The 17,019-nt window shown below is 51.8% G+C and overlaps 1 protein-coding gene across 8 annotated transcripts in view; it reads left to right on the top strand.

The window, feature by feature from the left end:
• LIMS2 (LIM zinc finger domain containing 2) overlaps window positions 1–17,019 on the top strand; it is a 470,048-nt gene that overhangs the window by 163,536 nt on the left and 289,493 nt on the right. Inside the window, exon 1 of one of the 8 annotated variants that reach the window (XR_013602372.1) lies at window positions 4,879–5,221. The exons of 6 other annotated variants lie outside the window; for them this stretch is intronic. Coding sequence is in view for 1 of the 2 variants with exons in the window: in XM_078666056.1 (XP_078522182.1) it covers window positions 5,211–5,221 (11 nt within the window). In the remaining variant the exon portion in view is untranslated. Of the gene's footprint in view, window positions 1–4,878; window positions 5,222–17,019 lie in introns of those variants that run through there. One more of the 8 variants, XM_078666056.1, reaches the window with a different exon arrangement.

Here is a 17,019-nt window from a genome sequence, read left to right as displayed (position 1 = left end):
ATGTGAAATGTGTTGAACCCAAGTTAGTATCTCCCGGGTACCCAACCAATAGTCTAGTCGCGCCCAGCTATTGTTCGCAGCATTAATGTGAGTCGCAGCTGTGACCCCGGCGTTACTATTCCTCCATATGTCAGTCAGTTGGAGGTCTTCTATTACATCCTGCAACATGTGTCTTGCATTGCCATGGTGTTCCGTAGTATGTGCAGCTCGGTCTAACTGGTCTTGCAGCGTAACATTAAAATCCCCTCCCCATAGAATATGATCTATATGTTTGTCAACGAGTGTCTGCCACAGCTTCCTGTAAAACCCCGGGTCATCCACATTAGGGCCATATGTGTTTAGCAACAGGATCCTCTGCCCTCTAACCTTCCCCTCTACCATTACACTTCTGCCCTCCGCGTCTCTGTCCACATTCGTGATTTCAAAGTGTGTTCCTTTACGAATTAGGATACTAACCCCTCTAGAGTATGTCGAATAATTAGAGCTTGTTACTGATTCTGCCCATCTATTACCCAATGTAGGTGTGGTCGTGGTGGCCTGGTGTGTTTCCTGTAAATACACTATGTCCACACGCAACCTGTCAAAGTAAGCAAACATTTGCCTGATCTTTTTCGGGTTGCCTAGCCCTCTGACATTCCACGTGAGAAGGGTCAACGCATCAACTCTCGACATTGGCACATGTGTTTATCATGGTATATCGCACGAGGTGCAACCTCAGATTACGGTTCAGTGTAGACACTAAGCATTGATGTGCGAGGTGTGCGAGCCACGTCCAATCGGTGGAACTGTTATAACAATAGACCTGGTTATGTACAGTCATGAAGGTCGCTATGCTTCTCAGACACAGAGCTTGTAACTCTAACAACACCGGTTTCCCTTCCCTCCCCCCACCCACTTTAGCACCCGAACTTTGCCAAAGCCATCCCTTAACTAAGTATACCCTTATTTGAAAACTCGGTGTGGGGCGCACCCGCTTGGGGGTGTCGCCAGGTTCGCACATCTCCATCCACGTAGTGGACGTGGACAGACGCCTATTCCGACTTTTAAGTCGTGTGTGAGGTCCTTCACCCTCCCCCCTCCAACCCCCATCAGAAAGTAAGAGCGTGCCATCGAGCAATTCCATCAATCATAGCTCAACATCTCCCAGTTCCACTTGGCAGTAGAGGTACAATGCAGCACAAGCAGTGAGAGCCAGTCCGAGGGCCTCCCAGTGTGTGTGCCCCCGTTAGAAACTCAAATGTCAGGTGAGCTTCACAGCTTCTCGTCCATGGTGACTCCATGTGCGCCAACCCGAGGCCTCCCGCTCCCCAAATACTCACTGCGAGGACATTCATCCCAGGCCCACCGTTGCGATGTCCAGTAAGTACGTTGCCGTAGGTCCACAGTGTCCGGCCTAGCGCCTCGGGGCAAGTCAATGTTTGCCAGCCATGTGTGCCTGGGGCCTAGCGGAGCTCCTGAGCCATTGCTGGGGCATCGAAGTTCCATGACTGCACCTGTGTTCATTCCACATCGCTCGTTGAGTCCACTCTGTTCTGCTCTTTCCGTCGCTTAACTTGCTGCTTGATAAAGTCATGTGCCGCTTGCGCCGTTTGTAAAAAGACCGGCTTGCCCAAGTTCGTGATTTTGAGTTTAGCTGGGTACAGCATGGCGTACTCGATACCCATTTCCCGGAGTTTCTTTTTGGCTGGTGCAAATTCTTTCCGCGCCAGCTGCACCGCCATTGTATGGTCAGGGTAGAATTCTAGAGTATTCCCCTGATGTGTGATTTTGCCCATGTCTCTGGCAAGTCGGAGGACCGTGTCTCTGTCTCTATAGTTAAGTGTACGCGCTATGATCATTCTTGGAGCAGCCCCCGGTTTCGGAACAGGCGCCAGGGAGCGGTGTGCCCTCTCGATCAGGAACACCGAGGATAGTTTGTCGGCGCCAAATATGTCTTGCAGGAGTGTCTCGACATACGTTTCCATCCTCCCTGTGTTGGTGGATTCCGGCAGGCCGGAAATTCGGATGTTGTTCCGCCTGGACCTGGCTTCCTGATCCTCCACCTTCGCGCGAAGGGTCTCCACAGTTTTCTCCAATCCTCCACATACCTTCGACGTGGTTTTATGCTCGTCTTCCACCCTGGAAATCCTCTGTTCTGCCTCCACAAGGCGCCCGTCGTGGCTCTCTATTCTGGCCGCCATATTATCCACCCTCTGCACCACACTGTCCAGTTTCCCGTTCATGTCCTGCAAACTTTTCTGGATTGCGCGTAGCACCGATTCCATGGCGGACCCCTCCGCCATGTCTACGTCTCCCTCGGCTTCAGGGGTGGTCGCCACAGTTTTGGGCTGCTTCCTTGTTTCGAAGGGGAGCTTGGTCTGTTGTTTCTCTGGCTTTCCCATAGTCCGCTGTGGCAGAGGCGAGGTGTGCTCGGTCGTTTTCGGGCTACAAGCCGTCAGCGTACTACGTCTAGCCGGAGTTTGGGTCCCCCACCTCTGGGTTCGTCTGCTCATCGACCTTGGCAGCGGGCGGAAACGGTGACGATGTGATTGGCTTCCCGGCTATGGACTGGTGGCAGCGTCCGCTGCGGGATCACACACCGGCGCGTTGTACTGCCGAGTGCTCACTGGTGAGGTGCTGGTCTGTGCGGTTTCAGTTGGATTGCCATGTGCTTCTGTGCCCCCGGTGCGCCAAATAACTACCCCAAGCACCCAGAGCTGTTGGCGCGCTGTTCGGGGGGGGGCAGCTGAAAGGTGCACACATTTGTTTATCGCTGGGCTGGCTCACCTCGTTGATGCTCTATCCGACGCCTGCTTCTATTTCCACATACGCTGAGGCTTCATGCTGCCTGTCCCGGGGGCGGCCGAAATCGCCGATTTCATGCGTTCCAGCGCCGCCGCCATCTTACATCCGGTGGAACGCATCTCGCAAGGCTCCGCATTCTGCCGCATTTACCGGCCTCCACTGTCCCGCGGCTCCACAGCCTTCACAGCTTCCCCGGTTCGTCCGGTCACCGTCTCGTGGCAGTCTGCAGCGCTCCGCAGGCACTATGTCCGTTCCAAATCAGTTACTGCCAGGCGCGGCCATCTTGACAGCGCTTCGGCGCCTCACCGTTTTTTTGCTGTTTTCTCGCTGAGTGGCTCGGGGATCGCCACCAAAATCACAGCATCATGTCGGCTTTACTTTCCGACATCAGGCGCTGCCCTTTGTTTAGTGGAGTTGGGGGTTGAAGAAGGCGGAAGGGCCGTTATGGTCGCGTCTGTCCGGCGGAGCTGACAGTTCAGCCAGCCATTCCGCAGTGCGCCCTCTAGCGCCCCCCAAGATTTCCTACTTGCCCTAATTTTAAATACCATGCACCGTGCCTTGTGGGTCACAAGGCCTACGTAGAGGTGACTTATTAATATTCAAAAGGGAGGTTTGACCTGTAAAAGGGGTTCATTTTAACAGGTCGAATTGCAGTGTGTAGCTGCCGCAGTCAGGCCACAATAGTAGGCTTGAAAGCCATGTTTTATACTCACTGTAGAAAATGGCTCAATAGGTGCTCCAGTCCACTAGTGACATTTTGCTTACTGCTCTTGGTTACATTTTGTACATGTACTAGGGTCTTATAGGTAAGTTAAATGTACCATTTAAGAATATGCCAACTCGACCATATTTAAAGGGGGAGCACAAGCACTTTACCGCTGGTTAGCAGGTCCATTTGAGAGTGGAATCATCTGAATTGATGGTCCGGAACAGACTTAAAACATGGCTGTTTAGTTCACCTTAGATTATTGGGGTGAACCTATGCTCTATATAGAATTCTGCTGCAACTTCGGTAGGTCAGGCCCTAGTGCGGGGACAGACCGTATGGTGTAACCAGGCACTTTAGAAAACACATTATTATTATTATTTTTATTATTATTAAAATGCACAGAGATCTAAAGCAAAAATGTAGGGCCCAGCAAAAGGCGAAAAATAAGGGGTGGCCACGCAGAAAAGGATTTCCAACATGTGGTATTTACCAATGCCTGGTAATTAATGGGTACTTAAATACCTCACCCTTTGTGAAAACAATGTGGTACTTACTGTAAAATGTAGATTTTGACAAGATAAACACCAAAATTGGTATGTTATTCCCCAAAAACTTGGAATAGGTGCTATTGTATCTGAATAATTCCGTACCCTGGGAGTCTGATTTTATCGTGTGAAATAAATAACACCTACTCATCCGACCCACTCATTACCAGTGATGCCCAGAATAGGATAGGTAAAGCAAGTGCTTTTAAAAATAAGATATTTTCAGTAGCCTACAATTAGATTCTACCTAAGAGAAACCTTTTTTTTAATATACATTTTATATCAATTTCCATAAGTACACACTCCGCAACTAAGCTGGTAAAACCTTTTTAAAATAATACATATTTTTCCCCGTGAGGCATTAAATGACTCCATCCATGTCTCATACTGACTTCCACAGACTTGCTGATTTAACAACTGCTCACATTTACATCTTTTTCATGTATGTGGCGGGCACTCTGGGCAGAAGGTTTGTTTCTTCTTTCCCTGTATGGTTTTCCCTTGGATTCACAAACTGTACAGGAGATTCCCTCCCTGCACTTTCTGTCAGAGGCACCAAGGCCAGCATTAACTGTTCAGGAATGGTTATTTTAAATTTAAAAAAAAGTGAAACTGCCTTTTTGAGAGATTAAATGAGACTGGGAACATGGTTGCAATCGCGCCAGCTTCGACCACTGGCCCTGGGTGGAGGGTAAGGAATGCGGCTAACGGTAAGCCCAGAACGAATTGCCTGTGTGCTTACACTCTACGGGAATAGGCGTGGCCTCGGTGGGAGCACGTGGAAGGAGAGGCGTGGCTAGCCCGAGAGCAGACGTGAGGAAGCACAAGAGGGGCGTGGCTACGTCGAAAGGAAGGCGTGACGCCCTGCAGTAGTATTGCTGGGCGGAGGATGCACAAGCACAGCGTGACTCGTGAGATGACTGTTTCTGGGGAAGGAATAAGGTTAAGGAAGTCGCGGCCACACCTTAGAGGGGCACGCTGGCTCCCCAGGAGGCGTGCTACAACAGCGCTGAGGCGCGGCTAGGTCTTTACGGGGCGGGGCGCCCCTCCTGCAGCTGTTGTCCTTTTTAGGTACGGAATTTTGGTATCTGACAGGAGCTGCATCGACCCCGAGAAGGAGCAGAGAAGCGGCTGGAAAGGGGGATCCCGAGCGGAGGACCGGAGCAGCCAACATGACTGGAAGGTGGGAATCTTCAACCCCCGGCCCTAAATTAAACTTACGACCTATCCCCTACATCTCTAGCAGACACTTAACCCACACAGTGACCATCTCCTCATGCACCGTAAGCATCGACTGAGGATTTTTATTGGAAACAGTGCTTGCCCGCCGCACCCCGCATATCAGCACCCGGCATCGCTAGTACACAGACCAACTATTTTAGAACTAGCCCCCTCTGCCTCGTGCCCCTGGACACAACCCGCCCACCAGATCCCGTAGTAACAGGGTCCATACAAACACCATCACACAGAAGTTACTGTGTAAATTGCCTTAAAAAACATTCCTACGGCCAGATCTTTTAAACAGACACCTGATGACCTGACCAACTTCTGATCTAAGAACCCATTGCAAGAAATAGTCCCATACCAATCTGCATGACTATGAGAAACAATATCTTGAATAGCCCTGGCATAAAACATTACATTGAGCAGCCCCTGCCACGACTCCCATCCTCCCAATACTAAGGCCCACGCCTGCTAAAGGCAAAAACCTCAGCTTTCAGACCACCTCCATTTCTTCGGGAATAATTCCCCCGAATATTTTTTTTAAACCAAAAACATACACTAACAAACTTGTAGAGCTACACTTACGGCCACTAGTGCCAGCAACAGAGCTCAGAAGGAGCCCCCCATCCAACCTTTACCGGAAACAAATTCCAATCACTATCAACATCATGATAGGCACCTTCTGTATACAGTTCGAATGATATCTGAATGACCGCATTATAAATGAATGATGGAGTGGAAGTGGATTATGACAGCTCCAGTGAGTCTTGACGTTGTAGCCAAACACCCTTTGCACTCTAAGACTTGCACGAATGCATTATCATTTGTATATAGCAACGAGGCCGGGTCACCCCCCTGCTCCCACGCCTGCCGCTGCTGACACCTGCCTCCTGCCTGCCTCCTGACTGCTGTAGATCGACCCAGCCGCCGCTGGGCCGCCCGGATCTCCCCCGCCTCCCACGCTTGACCCAGGGACACCGCCTGCCGCCCAGAGGTTCCCGCCGCTGCCCCCCTGCGGCCCCGCCCACCACCAGCCCATTGGACGGCCCGCTCCTGCCACCCAGCTGACCCGCCCACCCGGCTCCTTACTTAAGGGGTCCGCGGGGTCAGCCAGGGAGTGACCACTGCGCCTCTCACGAGGCCGGGTCACCCCCCTGCTCCCACGCCTGCCGCTGCTGACACCTGCCTCCTGCCTGCCTCCTGACTGCTGTAGAGCGACCCAGCCGCCGCTGGGCAGCCCGGATCTCCCCCGCCTCCCACGCTTGACCCAGGGACACCGCCTGCCGCCCAGAGGTTCCCGCCGCTGCCCCCCCGCGGCCCCGCCCACCACCAGCCCATTGGACGGCCCGCTCCCGCCACCCAGCTGACCCGCCCACCCGGCTCCTTACTTATGACGCCCCCAGAGCGGCCGCGCAGCGGACGCGCGCAGCGGGAGCACCGAATGAGCGCCGAAGGTGCGCCAAAGGTAAGCCCGTCTGCGCCCGTCCGCGCCTGAACCCCTGGCCCCCGCAGACCCCAGCCCACCCGCCGGACGTATGACGCCGCCACCCTCAACGCACTCAACGCCGGCCGAACCCCTGGATGCTACCGAGCCACCCCGAGACGCACCCACGGACCCTTCATCTGCCAGTCCTGCAAGTTCTCCTGCATCCGGACCTGCACTGCACCAGCATCCACCAAGCAGAACACCAGCAGCATCCACCTGAAGTGCATCCTGCTCAACACCCGCTCGGTCCACAGACACGCCGTCGAGCTCTGGAACCTGCTCGACACCACAGCCCCAGACGTCGCCTTCCTCACGGAAACCTGGATGAACGCCTCCTCAGCGCCCGACATCGCCATCGCCATCCCGGACGGCTACAAGATCATCTGGAGAGACCGCGTCAACCAGACAGGAGGAGGCATCGCCATCATTCACAGGAACACCATCCGCATCACGACCAACACCGACGATACCATCGCACCCGCCGAACACCTGCACTTCCAGATCCACGTCAACCCCAAGACCACCCTCCGCGGCACCCTCATCTACAGACCCCCGGGACCACGCACACAATTCAGCGAGGACATCGCCGACTTCATCAGCCCGCTCGCCCTCCCCTCAGCCGACTACATCCTCTTCGGGGACCTCAACTTCCACCTGGAGAACAACGACGACCGCAACACCGCCACCCTGCTGGAAAACCTCGCAAACCTCGGACTCAAGCAACTGGTGACCACCCCCACCCACCTCGCCGGACACACACTCGACGCCGTCCTCTCATCCAGCAAAGACATCGCCTTCAGCCACGCCACAGGACCCCACTGGACGGACCACAGCTGCGTCCACTTCACCTTCAGAAGAACGACGAGCCACCACCACCAGCAACAGGTTGCCCAAAGAAGCTGGAACAAGATCACAGCCGACCAGCTCGCCGCTTCCCTGAGTCAGCACCCTCCCGCCAGCTCAGCGAACCCCAGCCAGGCCGCTGACAACCTCACGAAGTGGATCAGCAACTGCGCGGACGAACTCGCCCCTCTGAGGACCCCGCCCAGCAGACCCGGCAGCAAGAAAGCCCCATGGTTCACCGACGAACTCAAGAGCTCCAAGAAGGACTGCCGAGCCCTCGAGAAAGTCTGGAGAAGGGAACCAACACCGGACAACATGACCACCCTCAAGCTTGCCACCCGGAAGCACCACCAACTGATCCGCGCCACCAAGAAAACTGCATTCAAGGACCGGCTGGACAACAACGCACACAACTGCAAGGAACTCTTCAACATCGTGAAAGAGCTCTCCAACCCCAACGCCGGAAACAACGACATCACCCCATCACAAGACCTCTGCAACTCCCTCGCCTCCTACTTCCACAACAAGATCGCGGACATACACAACAGCTTCAGCATTCAACCATCGCACACAACGCCCAAAACAACGCCGCCCACCACCACCCTCCGCGCCTGGACTCCGATCAGCACCGATGACACCATCCGCATGATGAACTCCATCCACTCCGGATCTCCGACCGACCCCTGCCCTCACCACGTCTTCAACAAGGCCGACGCTGTCATCGCACCCCACCTGCGGGACATCATCAACACCTCCTTCGACACCGCCACCTTCCCGGAGAGCTGGAAGCACGCCGAACTCAGCGCTCTACTAAAGAAACCAACAGCGGACCCCACCGAACTCAAGAATTACCGCCCCATCTCGCTCCTCCCGTTTCCAGCCAAAGTCATCGAGAAGACCGTCAACAAACAGCTGGCCGCCTTCCTCGAGACAAATGGATCCCTCGACCCCTCACAGTCGGGCTTCCGAGCCAACCACAGCACCGAGACCGCCCTCATCGCTGCCACCGATGACATCCGAGCCCTGATGGACAACGGAGAAACAGCGGCCCTCATCCTCCTAGACTTCTCCGCGGCATTCAACACTGTCTGCCACCGCACCCTATTGCAGCGCCTCAGCAACGTCGGAATTCAGGAGAAGGCACTGGAATGGATCATCTCCTTCCTCGACGGAAGAACACAGAGAGTCCGTCTACCACCGTACAAGTCAGAGGCCACCGAAGTCATCTGCGGCGTCCCTCAAGGATCCTCGCTGAGCCCCACCCTCTTCAACGTCTACATGAGCCCCCTCGCGCCCATCGCACGCCAACACAACCCGAACATCATCTCCTACGCCGATGACACCCAGCTGATCCTCTCCCTGACCAACGACCCCGCCGCTGCCAGAGCCAACCTTCACGAAGGGATGAAAGATGTAGCCGAGTGGATGACGACCAGCCGCCTGAAACTGAACTCAGACAAGACGGAAGTCCTCATCCTGGGCTCCTCGCCCTCCGCATGGGACGACTCCTGGTGGCCCCCCGCCCTGGGCACCGCACCCACACCGACAGACCACGCACGCAACCTGGGCTTCATCCTGGACTCCTCCCTCTCCATGACCAGACAAGTCAACGCCGTCTCCTCGTCATGCTTCAACATCCTGCGCATGCTACGGAAGATCTTCCGGTGGATCCCCACCGAGACCAGGAAGACGGTCACCCAGGCCCTCGTCACCAGCCGACTGGACTACGGCAACGCCCTCTACGCCGGAACCACCGCCAAGCTCCAGAAGAGACTCCAGCGGATCCAGAACGCCTCAGCCAGACTCATCCTCGACATCCCCCGACGCAGCCACATCTCCGGACATCTGAGAGACCTGCACTGGCTCCCCGTCAACAAAAGAATCACCTTCCGTCTCCTCACCCACGCACACAAAGCCCTACACGATCAAGGCCCGAGCTACCTCAACAACCGCATCAACTTCTACGCTCCCAAACGCCACCTCCGTTCAGCCAGTCACGCCCTCGCCGCCGTCCCCCGCATCCGAAGAATGACAACAGGAGGAAGGTCCTTCTCCTACCTGGCCGCCAAGACCTGGAACTCCCTCCCGACAGACCTGCGCCTGACCCAAGACCACCTCTCCTTCAGGAAGAAGCTGAAGACCTGGCTGTTCGAGCAGTAGCAGCACCCCCCCCCCCCAAGCGCCTTGAGACCCTCCGGGTAAGTAGTGCGCTCTATAAATGTCCATGATTGATTGATTGATTGATTGATTACTAGCCCTGTGTGTGACACTGAAGCTCTTGCCTACATGGGCAGTATGCTACACCTTGTAAGGTGTGGGGCAGGAAGGGTGTTGTCTTAGTTTTGATTCTATGTTTGTAGTGTTTTTATGTGGCATACAATGATCACCAACATGTGGCTATCATGTTATGGGATGCAGCACTTGCTAGTGTGAATGGAGGAAGCATTGTAGGTAGGCATGCAGTTTATCGTTTCCAGTAAGCTGCCAGCTTTGATCAGTGCTGCAAGTTTCATTAGGGTACTTCCTATAGTGGTTACTGCATATAGTTGTTTTTGTGAGATGTCTAGGAGCCCTCACAGTATTTTGTTATTTGGGACATGCTACAGTAGACTAAATTAGTCGACCGGTGGCATATCTCATTAGTTTTTCCTGTTAAGTTGATGATTGGTTGTTTATTTGTATGTTGCTGTGGACCTGGACATTATTGGGTGCCAAACATGACCTGTAGCAGTACTGTTTTACGAAAGCGTGAGAGGATCGAGCAGTACCAGTGAATTACTATGAAGCCTGTTTGAGCTGCGGTTGGCTGCGTGCCTGCTGGGTGAGAGCCAGAAGAGTTGTTTGTGAATTTATATTCCTGTATAATACCCCAGTTAGGCACAAGTCAGCCCTTCATAACTTATCTGGACATAGAACGTTGTTTGCTTGGTAAGGCTGTTCTATATATATATGAACTGTAGATTGTACTTAAAGGAGTGATTACTGTTCCAGGTTCTAGCTCAGAGTCATTGTATAGTGTAGTTATGTTGCAAGCAGCTGTTTCACCTCCCTCCAAAATGTAAAGGCTCAGAATCTTGGCTGATAGTGAGCTCTAGAGCTTGGCGTCATGAACGTTGTTTATCTATCTAGTTGTGAATAGCCAGTGGAGAGCTTCCAGGACTGATGTGATATATTCTCAAGGGTGGAGGGGGAGACGGAGTCTTGCAACACCATTTTGAATTAGTTGCATTTACGTACACTGATGTAGCTGGGGAGCCGAGGATGGGCTGTTTACATAGTTGAGCTTGAAGATTACAAGTGTGAGGATAGATTGTAGCTTAATTACTTTGGGCCAGATGCATGACCTTTTTTTTGCGGTTGCAAATGGGAAATCACTTGTTTGCGACCGCAAAATAGGCCTGTGCAATGTACAAACGCTGTTTTGGGAATCGGTAACATTACCGACTCGCAAAGTAGGGTTTGCCACTCGCTATTATGAAGGGATATACAAGGACATCCCTTCCTAATAGCGAGTCGCACTTCTGTGTACGATTGTTTTGCGACCTCAATTGCGTGCGCAAAAACGCAGTAAGCTACTCGCAAACGGGAAGGGGTCCCCAGGGTACCCCTTCCCCTTTGTGACGGGCAACGAAAATATATTTTACGAGCAGGCAGTGATCTCACGGACCACTATCTACTCTTAAACAAGCATTAGGAATGCATTAGGGCTCGGGTTTGTTTTAAGTTAGAGATAATGGCATTGTAAATGGCAATGTGTTTTAGGCACTCTGCACTACCACTCTGCACTACCAATCTGCACTCTGCACTCTCAATCTGCACTCTCAATCTGCACTCTGCACTACCACTCTGCACTACCACTCTGCACTACCACTCTGCACTACCACTCTGCACTACCACTCTGCACTATCACTCTGCACTACCACTCTGCACTACCACTCTGCACTACCACTCTGCACTACCACTCTGCACTCTGCACTACCACTCTGCACTACCACTCTGCACTACCACTCTGCACTACCACTCTGCACTACCACTCTGCACTCTGCACTACCACTCGCACTCTCAATCTGCACTCTCACTCTGCACTCTGCACTACCACTCTGCACTCTGCACTACCACTCTGCACTCTCACTCTGCACTCTGCACTACCACTCTGCACTCTCACTCTGCACTACCACTCTGCACTCTGCACTACCACTCTGCACTCTGCACTACCACTCTGCACTCTGCACTACCACTCTGCACTACCACTCTGCACTACCACTCTGCACTGCCACTCTGCACTACCACTCTGCACTCTGCACTACCACTCTGCACTACCACTCTGCACTACCACTCTGCACTACCACTCTGCACTCTGCACTACCACTCTGCACTACCACTCTGCACTACCACTCTGCACTACCACTCTGCACTCTGCACTACCACTCTGCACTACCACTCTGCACTACCACTCTGCACTACCACTCTGCACTCTGCACTACCACTCTGCACTACCACTCTGCACTACCACTCTGCACTACCACTCTGCACTACCACTCTGCACTCTGCAATACCACTCTGCACTACCACTCTGCACTCTGCACTACCAATCTGCACTCTGCACTACCACTCTGCACTCTGCACTACCACTCTGCACTCTGCACTACCACTCTGCACTCTGCACTACCACTCTGCACTCTGCACTGCCACTCTGCACTACCACTCTGCACTACCAATCTGCACTACCAATCTGCACTCTGCACTCTCAATCTGCACTACCACTCGCACTCTCAAACTGCACTCTCACTCTGCACTACCACTCTGCACTCTGCACTACCACTCTGCACTCTGCACTACCACTCTGCACTACCACTCTGCACTCTGCACTACCACTCTGCACTACCACTCTGCACTCTGCACTACCACTCTGCACTCTGCACTACCACTCTGCACTACCACTCTGCACTCTGCACTACCACTCTGCACTCTGCACTACCACTCTGCACTACCACTCTGCACTCTGCACTACCAATCTGCACTACCACTCTGCACTACCACTCTGCACTACCACTCTGCACTACCACTCTGCACTCTGCACTACCACTCTGCACTCTGCACTACCAATCTGCACTCGCCAACAGACACGGCGGACTCGTGGAAAATTAATGAAGTGACCTAGAGGGTGAGGATGGGATACTCCGCTACCATCGAGTTCGTAGAAGAACAATATTACATACGAATAACAAGCAGCACAGAAAGCATCACTTTCGCGATCGCAATTGTTTAAACAAGCAGCACAGAAAGCATCACTTTTGCGAACGCAATTGTTTAAACAAGCAGCACAGAAAGAGATCACTTTCGCGATCGCAATTGTTTAAAAAAACCAGATCTGATGCATGTGATTCTCTACATTGCTGGCCGGCTGTTCATGCGCGCACACAGAGCTGAAGGGAAAAAAAACACAGCAGTGCACACACTCCCAGCACCATCTGCCTTCAATTACCGGCACCTCGGACAGATGGTAATTGAGGATTTATGTATTCTTCTGCGCGTGTCCGAACACTTTATGCAGGAAGTGGACATTGACAAATTCCTAAGTCCTATGGCGTGCTGCCTTACTAAAACACAGCCTTGCCTGGACCAATTACCATGCACATGGCAAAATACCACACGCAAAAAACGCGCGCTTTCTGGAATGTGGCAGCCCGGACCCCTTTCAGAATTCTTTTTTTTTCTAATACATAAGAGCTCGGAAACTCCGCCCCCACTTCGTGGTGACGTAGGCCCGAGCCCTAAAAATGAAACAGAAACGTTAAATTTTTCTTTTTTAAATGCATCCCGTTTTCCTTTAACCGCATGCGTGCGGCAGTAATTTTTGCGCTGTGCGGCTTTTTTCGAAATACCGCGTTACATGACGAGCTGAGCTCGTCATGAGCATGCGAGCGGCGCAACTCATGACGAGCTCAGCTCGTCATGAGCATGGAAGGGGTTAAGGAAAACGGGCAGCATTTTAAAAAAAAAACTGCTTTATTGTATAAGCAGTCACAGACATGGTGGTCTGCTGACCCTAGCAGGCCACTATCCCTGTGAGTGCTGGCCATTCCCAATGGGTTCGCAAATTGCGACCTGCCTCATGAATATTAATGAAGCAGGTCGTTGGCAACCCCATTGGGAATCGCAAACAGTGTCTGAGACACTGTTGAACATTCCATTTTGCGAGTCACAAACAACACAATTTGTGACTCGATAATGGAATGGTCGTATATCTGTTTCTTTGTGAGTGCCGAAGTCCCATATGGGGACCATCACATGGTCTCCGTTGAAGGGTTATGTATTAAATTGTACCCTCATAGACAACTTCCTTGCTGGAAGCGTGTATTACTGGACTGATCTTGGGGTTCCCTGTTATGCTTGAATGCCCCATAAAAGTTAAATGCTCTGCAGGCAGGTCAAGGGCATAGGGTGCTTGTTCAGGAAACCCCAGGAGATATGGGAAGACGGATCTCTGAGATGTACAAGGATATAGGAAACTCAGGGTGAGGGGATTCTCAAAAGTCTCGGGAAAAAAAAGGCCAGGCCTAGGTCAGGGTACCATGCATGACGCACAAATCAGTTAATTGTAAAAGAACTAACTTGTCCCAGCCCTGCCAGCTTTCAGATGTATTGACCTATTTGTAAATGTACCACGAGGGCCAGCAGGGATGGAACAGTTAATTAATATCCAAATTATTTTTTAGGAGAAAAAGAAACCTCTCGCATCCCAATCTTCTTCTGTATGGCAAACACCATCAAGGCTAGGGAGACTCCAAGATGCACCGCCGATGTGTGTAAGCAGGCATCAATGCACCCTTGCTGCTTTTACTAATCCTAATCATTGGAGTTTGTGTTAAGATAGCTGATTACACAACAATGCATTTTCTCCTGTCAACAGAAGGAAAGCAGTGGCATGAGACAAGGATAGTTTTCGTTTTAACAGAAACATCAGTACGAACTCCCCCCATGAACAGCAGATTGTGACTAATGTATGGCACATTCTCCTGAGACACTCCTGCAAGACAGAACTCAGTGACTGTCTGCAGTCAGAAACGAATCTCAAACACTACCTCATTCAAATAATCTGAGCAACTATACACTGGCAGAAACATGCACATAGCAAGCCTCGGTTTTAGGTCAAAGCCTAAGAGAGAGTTCAGGTGTCTGGTTTGCTAAAGACATCTTGGAGACATTCAGAACGCTGACCTAGAAATGTATTCTGTCTATTGCTGACCGTTGGCTCTTTGGTTTGTAGCTCACATTTCCTGGCTTTCTGTTTGATGGCTATATTTGTTTTATTCTGTCCAGCTTGAGTTTGCCCCTCCCGTTGCCCAAACCTTGTTTATTGTGTCCTTCCACAAACTCGCTTTCTGTAAACAGGCTTTTAAATCTTGTTCTTATCTTGTCACCTTTACTGTGCATTCAAAAATAGATGTCAAATGTCAAGCTGTTTTCTAAGGGAGCTTGATGTTTACATTTTATTCTCAGACTTCAAAGTGAGACAATTTATGTAATAATCCTGCTGAGTACACATGTAAGAGGAAAGGGTGTAGGATCTTTTTTTTCTAGCACACAAAAAAAGAAGTGTGCTGATGTTTCAGAATAAATCAGAATTAGTACAAATGAAGCACATTTTTGTATAATTGTGAAGTGTGGTGGAAACAAATATTTGAATATGATCAAAACACATCAATACAGTTGGTGATGACATTTGCACACATTATCATTTGTGTTCAGTTAAATCATATTTCGGTGCCATTGTAATGGTTGAACATTTATTTTCTGTAATGGCAGTGTGCACCATGCATACTCCACACTACGCTACTGAACTCCACTCTGTGACCTTCAACTCTATGCCACGTCACTCCATTCTGCACCACTCTTTTCTACTCAGTGCCCCTCCACTCTAAGACGCTCTACGACACACCATGCCACTCCAATCTGCGCCACTCCACGACACAACAGGCCACTCCTCTATGCCCCTCCACTTCACACCACTTACCCCACTCCACGCTCCCCCACTGCAGTCTACCCCAGCTCACTCCAGTGTACCCCAATGTACCCCACTCTACTTTGTTAAAATCTACTCCACTCTACACTACCCCACTCCAATCTACCCCACTCCACTCTACCCCACTCCACTCTACCCCACTCCACTCTACCCCACTCCACTCTACCCCATTCCACTCCACCCCATTCCACTCCACCCCATTCCACTCCAGTCTACCCCACTCCACTCTACCCCACTCCACTCCTCCAGTCGCGGGAGGAGGGTCGCACGGAGGTTCGCACTGGGGGGTTAATTTAAAAAACAACATGACCTTCCCGGGTTCCGTGTCGTCTCAGCTGCCGGCCGTGTCCCGCGTTTTCCTGGAACAGGAAGCCGGCAGCCTCTCTCCCCTCACCTAAGCCAATCACAACACTGCAATGGCAGCGTTGTGATTGGCTGGGACGCTGACCACACAGGCGTCTATGGGGTGGCCGTTTTCTCCATGTGGCCTACATGGAGAAAATGCAGAGTGCGTATGACTGGTTTAGTCGGCCCTGGGACCAAACCAAAAAGTCAGTGCCCTCAGAGTGGGCAAGCCACTCCTCCCCTGGATTCCAGCAGACCCACCCACCCCCAACCAAACCCTTCTGCTTTCTCGCAGTGCGAGAAAGTAGTGGGGTGACGCTCCTCTGTCCTAATGGAGGAGCTGCCCTTGCACTACTCCCCACCCAAATTAACCCCACACACTCCAATCTAACCTATTTCACTCTGCACCAATCTATGAAATCACAATATACCCCACTCCAGTCTACCTGACCCCAGTTTACCCCATTCCACACTATTCGACCTACTCCACTCGACCCCACTCCACTTGACAATACTCCTCAAATCTGCCCCACTCCTCAAATATACCACAGTCCACTCCAGTCTAACCCACTCCACCCCAGTCTACCCTACTCCAGTCTAACCCACTCCGCCCCAGTCTACCCTACTCCAATCTACCCCACTCCAACCTACCCCTATCTACATCACCCCAATCTACCCCACTGCAGTCTACCCAAAACCCCTCTACTCCCTCCACTACAGTCCATCCCACTCTACTCCACTCCGGTCCATCCTACTCCATCCACTCCATTCTACCTCACCCCACTCCAAACATCCCACTCTTAATATACCCCACTCCAATCTATCCTACTCTAATTCACCCAATCTACCCCATTCCACTCTACCCCAATCTACCCCACACGCCTAACTTTTAGCCATGATGAACCTCAGCCACAGTGGTATACAACATGGCTAAAACACCTTGCCAAAACCAATAGCTCTTGCATAGGCGAGACCAATTGGCTGTGCCATTGCTAGTGAAATGAACCTTCAGAAACTAAGCCGACTAAACCATGCAAGATACCAGACCCTGACTAAT

This window comes from Lissotriton helveticus, chromosome 11 (assembly GCF_964261635.1).
Source record: "Lissotriton helveticus chromosome 11, aLisHel1.1, whole genome shotgun sequence".
In the NCBI taxonomy this organism is placed as follows: Eukaryota; Metazoa; Chordata; class Amphibia; order Caudata; family Salamandridae; genus Lissotriton; species Lissotriton helveticus.
The sequence above is the reverse complement of the archived record's forward strand: the minus strand, read 5'-3'. Positions and strand labels throughout refer to the sequence as shown.